The sequence below is a fragment of the Macadamia integrifolia genome, chromosome 6 (genome assembly GCF_013358625.1).
Source record: "Macadamia integrifolia cultivar HAES 741 chromosome 6, SCU_Mint_v3, whole genome shotgun sequence".
NCBI classification, from domain to species: domain Eukaryota; kingdom Viridiplantae; phylum Streptophyta; class Magnoliopsida; order Proteales; family Proteaceae; genus Macadamia; species Macadamia integrifolia.
Window position 1 is genome coordinate 31,685,692 of NC_056562.1, and position 8,732 is coordinate 31,694,423.

At 36.5% G+C, this 8,732-nt stretch overlaps 1 protein-coding gene across 1 annotated transcript; it reads right to left on the reverse strand.

Moving 5' to 3' along the window:
- Positions 1–2,223: 2,223 nt before the first annotated feature.
- LOC122082415 (bifunctional dTDP-4-dehydrorhamnose 3,5-epimerase/dTDP-4-dehydrorhamnose reductase-like) lies at positions 2,224–6,892 on the reverse strand. The gene is made up of 2 exons (XM_042649962.1): positions 6,307–6,892; positions 2,224–2,928 (listed from the first exon to the last, which is right to left on the reverse strand). Exons 1-2 carry the CDS (start codon positions 6,754–6,756, stop codon positions 2,476–2,478), a joined length of 903 nt encoding a protein of 300 aa, XP_042505896.1. The 5' UTR covers positions 6,757–6,892; the 3' UTR covers positions 2,224–2,475.
- Between the last annotated feature and the right edge of the window lie 1,840 nt (positions 6,893–8,732).

The window sequence follows — 8,732 nt, forward strand, 5'->3', positions numbered from 1 at the left end:
GTCTATATATACTTAGACACAAGTAAGGGTGTTAATTAGTTTGGTTTCGGTTTATATGGTGTGATTCGATTTGGTTTACATTTATTTTGCTGAAAACCAAAATCGCACAATTTACTAAACGGTTGCACTTTCTGAAACTGCAACCATTTAGTAAATGATTTCGGTTCCATGGTTTTTAAACAGTTTTGGTTTCATGGTTTTAAACGATTTTGGTTTTACAGTTTTAAACGGTTTCAATTTCGATTTATTTCATATGGTTTTTAAACGGTTAGCAATTGGTTTGCTAGTTTATTCGCATGTTTATTAAAATTTACTTTTTGTGATAAATGATTCAATCTTGAGAATATAAAATGCAAACCATTACGTTTTGTTAAAACAACCAAACAACTAAGCAAAAGAAAATATTATATTGAGAAAGTAAAATGCAAACAAAATTACTAATGAACACCTGTAGTAGTGGTGGAAATAGGAGTAGAAGGCTCTGAAAACATATCTTCCAAGGCTTCAAATAATTCTTCTTCATCCAACTCAGTTATATAAAGAAATAAAATAATTACTTAAAATATGAAACTAATGTCCAAAGAATTTCATACGAGGTTAAAAGAAAAAATATTACCTCCAAAAGTTGGTTACTTAATCGTTATACGGTTTAATCGGATCAGTTTTGATAGTTTAAACGGTTCGATTTCACGGTTTCAATTTGGTTTGAAACCATCGGGTTAAACGGTTAAAATGGATTTGACCCGTTTAGCTAATCAGCCTGAAACTTGAAACCAAAACCGAACCATTTACTAAACGGTTTTGCGGTTTCAATGTAAACGGCTCAATTCGATTTCGATAAACGGTTTCGGTTTCAAATTCACATCCTTAAACACAGATAGATATAAAAAGACCATGCTGTCTCCAGCCTCATGTACTAAATATGCTCCCGCGCTCTCTCCCATTGGCCCTATGCACTGTTGTTAAATTTTATGAATATTTTTGGAGTGGTGAATATTGGTTGGTTTGATTTGGACGAGCCCAGCCCATAAGGGTGTAAATTAGAACCAAAACCAGCCTTTTGAAATTAAATTGAACCAAGATAAAATAGGTTTACTTTGGGTTTCAAAAGGTAGAATCTTGTCTCAGTTCAATTTCGGTTCTGTGACTAAAACCATTGAATCGAACCAAATTACCAATTTCCAAACAAAAAAGAGAACGGAGTAAAATTTTTTTTTTTTGGGGTGGGGTGTGGTCTTGCACAGCTGCATAAGGTGGAACAAATTAACAAGTGTTAAAGTGGGGGGCTTTTAGTCGATTCGACCCCTCTTGCGAGAGGGGGACATGGCCGTGCTCACGATGCATAGCTGTATACAGAACCTTTTGCCAATTATATTCTTTGTAATATTTCAATCAATGTGGATGATAAATTATATTCTATTTTAATGTTTAGACAACATTTGGTATATTATGAACCTAATAAATATGGGGCTTTTTTATTGGTGAAAATGTTAAAAACGTGTCAAACACCTAAAACAGGACCTAAACCAAATTAAGAATGGAATTCAAAACCAAATAAAAACCGAAACGAAATGTTTAGTTCTGATTTTGAAAATATGTTCCTTCCCTTGGTTTGATTCAATTTAAAATTTTCATTTTATATCTTGAATGAAACCAAACCGATTGACACCTTTACGAACCCATAGTGATTATTGTACAACGTAGTGGAGCCCATAGTGATAAATAGTACCATGCCAATTGTATGGGCTACTCGAAGACATCATGGATGGGTTTAGATTTGAATATCCAATCCAAGCCCAAGTCCATTTAAGAATGTCAATCGATCAATTCAGTTTGGTTTCGGTCGGGATGAATATTCTTTAGGTATGAACTGTTAAAAGATAAGGTTCGATTCTAGTCTGTCTTACACTGGGATGCAAATCAATTTTGAATCTGGACAATAATTGATCAAAGCTGCTAATTGACTAGCCCGATAAAGCAGTTCAGGTTGGGGTGGGTTCAATGAGGAGTTTCCGGTGACCTACATCAGCTTAGTAAGAAGGCAAGGACCCAATGTAAATCTGCCAACTTGACAAGCCACGATGAACTTCCTCCTTTTCATTGTTTCATTGCTGTGACGAGTTGAGCTGTTTGAGACGTCTATTTGGTTTAAAAGGTGAAGAAAAAGTGAACTATAAACTTTTTTCATTCATTTCCAACCAAATACTAGATCCAAAAGTCTCCTTTTTATGAATGAAAAATTTAGATCATTTCATTTACCCTTTAAATAAACTAGTCTGTTCATTGTCAAATTGACAAGAACACAACGTTCAAAGATGAAATTGAAGCTATTCCTGCATACAATGGGGGAGATGCCCTGCTTAGTAGAGAGTGGTCAACTTTCTTCTCCATCTTAAACAATTTTCAACAATAAAATCCCCCAGACAAAGCTGCTAAAATTAGACCAGAAAAACAAAAGCATCCAACCTAGAACTTTCAAGCTGAAGAAGTCTTCTGATTTGGCTTGAACACATACTTTATGAGTGACTCCTTAATGGGTAGAAGATCTGGGAATTCCTGCTTCAGTTTAGTTGTATCCAGTTCGTTGTTGCTCCGAGGTGCAATGATAACTTTTGCCTGCTCCTCCAGGGTAAAGTTCTTCCACGTGAATTTTGGGTCCATGTATTCCTTGTACATCTCCAGTATCTCATTGTGGCTTACGACTCCAGGGTTAGTGAAATTATAGATTCCAGTGAGGTTCCTCTTTGCCATATCGATGGAGATCGGCAGGAGTTCATCCAAGATTGTCATTGAATTGGGAATGTCAACCACCTTCTCATATCGAGTAATCTTTGTGATAAAGTTGCGAGGGTTGGACAGATCTGATGAGATGGGCATCCTGACTCGAAGAGTGCAGACATTCTCATAGTTCTTAAGTAGATCTTCCACCTGAAACATTTAAGGTTAAACCCATCGCCAATAAGGAAGATTATTTATATTGCTACTCCCCCTGTCCATATTCCATGTAATTTAGCAAGCACGTTATTTAACCCAAAAAAAAAAAAAAAAAAGCAGGTTCATATGATTGGACACCAACATTTAAATGCTAGATCATGTTTGTTCACTGGAGAAGTCTAAGCATTTGTAAAGGCTTTGTTGAGCTTTAGTGAGAAGCCACCACCAAGGGCCAATCCCATTACCATGCTATCATCGTCAAGCCTTATCCCAACCTAATGGGGTCAGCTACATGTATCCAAACAAGGACTGAAAAATGGAAAAATCAGTTACAAGAAGCAAATCACAAAAATAGTAGATCTTGTTCATTTATTATATAATTAGAACATTCCATTCAACGGTGGACATGAGAGAAGTAATGAGTGTGCTTGTGTAAGTCTGTATACGTGTTGTGTTTGTATGAGAGAGAGAGAGAGAGAGAGGCTAATCTAAGAACCGAAATAAAAAGTATGAACAGATTTAGAAACAACTCAGAATTAACAATTCAATTTACTAAAAAAAATAAAAATCAAAATTGGTTCCATTACAGGGTTTGGTTAAAGGAGACGGACCTCCAAATATCACAGCAAGTTAATGATCTGACCAGGAGTTGTGAATTTAGTAACTTACAAATTGTAGCCGATCCAGCCATGGGATGTGACTGGACTAAGGTCAATAGTAGCCTACCAACAGAACAGTAGTAAAACTCTTCAAAATCCCTTGGGTAGCTGATGGTCATATGTGGAGACAACATAACAGATCTAATTTAAAACTAGAAACTAGGACAGATTTAGAAACTTGCAGACTAGAGAGGATCTAACAATTAAAGGAGGCTGATGCTCAGGTCGATGGAAGGTCTCAAAGGGAGGATTAAAACCTCCAAACAATGACTGAATCTGATGTCCAGATAGAAGTTGATGAGGCCTGAATATATGCTGCAGTATAACTCCAAAGACAAGGTGACACAGAATCATCACTTGGTGCTGGCTTCATAAGATTTATAATTCAATTGATAACACTGATGTAGGAGGTTTCAAATGCTCCACAGTACCGAATTTGTAGCAGTAATAAAATAGAAACAAAGAACGAAGAATAATGGAGGAATAGTGGGGATATGACCAAGGCCTCTGACCTATGGGTGAGGTCAATCTCTCAATAACCAATGGGGCACCTCACCACACAACTACATCTCATAGCAAACAAAGGAAAAAGCCAATATTTTTTCATTATCAAAATCGTAGGTTAGGGTTCTACGCAGGGGTGTCAATTGGACGGTTCGGTTTCGGTCGGGTTGAATTGGTTTCGGTCTAGGAATGAGGGAGACCAAAACCAATCCGTTAAGAAACTTCGGTTTTCGGTCGGTTGCAGTTTCGATTTATTTCGATTTTTCACTATCGGGTTAATACCGGTTTAGATATGTTTATTATTGGGCTTGAACCATAATGATTCTTACATTCATAACTTATAGTGACAAGATTTGACGAAAAACACACTTTAGATTTATGATTAAATCATGGTTTATCATTGTAAGTGAAAGATAACTAATATTGAAACCCAATATTCAATGATTTGCAACAATTCCCCTTACAATAAAAAATTTTCTTACTCATATTGTAAAAAATGGGTGGTCAATTCACAAATTTATAATCTCAAAATCATTTATTTTTTTATCGGTTTCATTCGGTTTGGTTTTGGCTTGGTTATTGGTCAGTTCGGTTTGGACTAGTTTTCAGCCGGTCCCAACATACCTCAGTCCAAAACCAATCCAATAAGGATCGGTTTGGTTTGGTTCAGGTTTTATCAGTCTGTTTTATCAGTTCGGACTAGGTTTTGACACCCCTAGTTTTATGACCCCGTACATTAAATAAAGATTGGTGTTACCTTTTGAGAAGGAAAGGCAACACAGATAGAAACTAGAAGAGGTTCACAATTGTCGTAATGGATCCTTTTTACATTAAACAACTGAAAATAGAGATAACTTAAATAGAAACTAATTACTTAAAGTAACTATTAACAAACAGTATAGAAGCTAGCAAATAGGCCCCCAACACATGGACTTCTTAAAGGACTAACTGATGGGCTTAAGTCTGGCCCATTCAGTGGACCAAGCTCAACCACAAGGGCCCAAATATGTTAAATTTTCCCCACCCAAAAATTGGACCACTCATCCCATGTATCAATCCACTTCAGATTTCAGTTGGGTCTTTTATGGACTGTCAAGATGGATAAGCACAAAACAAATAAAGGCTGTTCACTAACTCCGCCAACAGTAAAAAACAGCAGCCACGTCAAACGATTTCCCAGAAAGCAGTATCTGAAACATGTTTGTAGATAAAAATGGGGCATAAAGTGACTGTTTGTCACAAGAACTTTCAAAGCCATTTTGATGCTTGGTAACACTCAGAACTCAAAAACCTTATATTAAAACACCATGATATTTATTGTTGTCCTTTTTGTTTGGAAATGGAATAACAAAAAATCTAAGAACCAATATAAAGGAGCCCACTTAACTTCTTCTCGATCCAATCCAAGGGATTATGTTTGCTTAGGCTTCCCCAACTTTATAATAGGAAATTAAGATTCTATCAGATGCATACCAAGACGAAATTCTTCAAGTAGAATGGCAGCAATCTGTCAGAAAAAAAAAAAAAAAAATCTAAAGCTAAAAATGAATATATGATTCAAAAGGAGATTACCAATTTAACATGATGGAAGATCAGAAATTCAAGTCGAGAATGATGTGGCAAGAAAATTCTCAGATGTATTTTTTTATCGTTCATCACTAGATTTTTGAGATATATCTCATGAGACAGATCGGTTCATTAACTCAATTGAAACCAGAAAAGACCATGTCCTATGATCTCAATCTAACACAAGTTCCATGATGTGATGCATATCAAATGATGATACCTTTGTAGAAAGAGTTCCTATTTTCTGTTGTCTTTTATGACTCCAAAATGAAAATTCAACTCATGACAGAAAAAGAAAAAGACCAAGAAACTTATTCCAGATAAAAAATATATCCTAGCATTCTAATTAGCAGAGAAACAGAAAAAAATAGCACACCACAAGCATAGGAAGATTAATTCCAGGTAAATTTAATTTCTGAAAATGAAAACTTGGAACTTGAAATGTACATATAGAAGTCAAAATGTCTAAAACCCAGAATTACGACGGACAATACGGATCTGTGAACCCAATCGGAGAAAGATCCAGAACCCACAACTAGCCCCAAACAGAGCAAGATCCAGTAAACCAGAACTAGACATTAAAATGAGCATAAACTCTTCTAATACTCAACCAGAAGTAAAGATATTTTAGGAATAAACTCACCATGGCCTTAGTCTTGGAATAGAAGGATCCAATAAAATTTGCGCTATCCTCCTCCTTGAATCCGATCCCAGACCCAAGCGGGTGTTCCTTATTGTACTCAAAGATACAACCGGTAGCATAATTGATCAAGATCAAGCCTTTCTCTCTGCAAACATCTGCAAGGGTTAGGGTTCCAACAACATTGGTGCGGATTGTCTCCACCTTATGGGACTCACACCAGTCGACGTTAGGTCGACCAGTGACACCAGCAGCGTTGAAGATATGAGTGGGCCGAACGGCGGCGATGTCAGACTCCAATGAAGTTCGGTCCTCAAGCCGACCTGTACCGTAGGCAAATTCGATTCCCTGAGCGTCACAGAGCTTACCCAGTAAACCTCCAATCCACCCGGTGCGGCCATAGATCAGGAACTTCAATGGCTTATCCGCAGATCCATTTGTTGCGAAACCCATTAGAAACTGAAAGAGAAGAAGAATTGAAGAAGTATCAGAAGAAGGGGAGAGAGAGCGAAAGGGCAAGGGACCTTGGAGAGGAGAGAAGAAAGTGTCGACAACTGTGAGATGGGATCTGAGCTCAGGTATTTTAGCTTTGGCATAACCGAGTAAGCGACAGCGATTTATTAATTTTTATTGACTTCCTCCGAATTCTTCCCTTTTTTTTTTTTTTTACTAACATGCAGCGTGGATCCTACGCTCAGAGACAGTGGAGCCGAAATGGCCGTCCCACTCCTTAAAAGTTAAAATCTGGGTCCTATTGATACTTTTCCTAGTACTCCTATTGGCCCATGCGCTGATGTAAGAATTTTTATTATTTTTTAAAATTTTAAAATAAAAAGTTAAGGAAAAGTATGTATATGCGTGGAAGTGTATTGATGACGATGAGTTCGATAAAGATATTAAATATACACCGTCCGATGTGATGACCTTAATGGTTTGACGATGTTAGATCGGTTATCGATGTGACGGTGCTCGGAACAACGTAGTATGGGGCGCGATTCTCAATGCTTTCTTTGCGGGTTTTACAGTCTTAGCATTTAATTGTTGTCCTAAGGACCTAAGGTGCGTTTGGAATTGTCTTTTTCTGTTCAGATATTTGGTGATAATGGTCGTAATTGTGTGACTTCATGAGTATTTTATATAGGGATTATTAATAATGGAAATGAATTAAGGATCAGATTTGATTGGGGACAGCATTTCACAGACATGACCCATGCAATAATTGGTCAAACTTTTTTTTGGGGTAGAATGTTTGGTCAATCTCAATCATGTAACATATTGATAGAATTTTTAATTAGAAATATATTCTCTCCTATGTACCATTATTAATGGGTCATGACCCGTTGTGGTAGTAATAAACTTTTCCAATGCTTTTGTATTACCACCTGATATCCTCCGTGTAGGCTTGAATCCATATCTTGAAAAAAAAAAAAATCAAAAACAAAAACAAGAACAAAAATAAAACAAACGTAGAATTTGATTGATGATTTATTAGTCTAGATCAACTCACCACATCGGAAGAGGAGTTATCCAACCCGCATAGGATCCTACTATCTAAGAGATATTTGAACCACAAATCAAAATATTGGATGTATTATTTATTCGTGGCCGATATATTATAGACGTGATATCCCATATGAGGAGGTCACCATGCGGAGAGAGAATTCAAACCCGTGAATTCTAAGCATAGGACCTTAGAGGTCAACTTGTTCACAAAATTTTAATCTCATCTAGTCCATCATGTGATAGATTCAATCCTAAAAGTAAAAAAATCTCACTCCCAGGGAGATAAAACTCAAGTTTTATTAAGAAGACAATTATTGGAAAAAATACATGATTACCCACTTTTGGAAAAAATAGATGATTATCCACTTTTGGATTTCACTTTACAAAATTACCCAATTTATGTTTCAATTAACAAAAATACATTGTTTTAAGTTTGAATTTATAAAATTACCCAAAACAACGTTCATCCCTCAAATGAGGAGGTTTTTTGACAGTTTTAACCCTACCTCCCTTCTCCCACCCGCTCCTATCCCCTTCTGCTTCTTTCTACCCCCATTTCAGGGATGAAGAGATTTATTGCCGGCCATTGAATAGCTGAAACCTGTGGAGCAACCCTTACATGCCCATCAAAGACTATTTTAAAAATAAAATTTCTTAATTGCCAAGAACAGATGATGAAAGACTAAGGGTGCAAGGACGAATCCAAAAAAAAAATGAACATTCAATCTCAACAAGAAAAAGTAGAGACAAAGAAATGACAATTTTGAATGAAACCACACCAAATCCTTAAAAAATGAGAACCCACATTCATAATCATATCCTCTTTGATACCCAGATCTCATATCTTCTGTAAAATGTTAATCGCAATTTTTCAGTTTGGGTCTGATCATCCTGCAAACCCATCGACATCCCCTGTTTCTTCTCGT

Coding starts and splice junctions, on each gene's coding strand:
- LOC122082415 (XM_042649962.1), bottom strand. CDS start 6,756: ATGGGTTTCGCAACAAATGGATCTGCGGATAAGCCATTGAAGTTCCTG. Junction 2,929..6,306: donor ATTCCAAGACTAAGGCCATG/GTGAGTTTATTC, acceptor TAAATGTTTCAG/GTGGAAGATCTACTTAAGAA.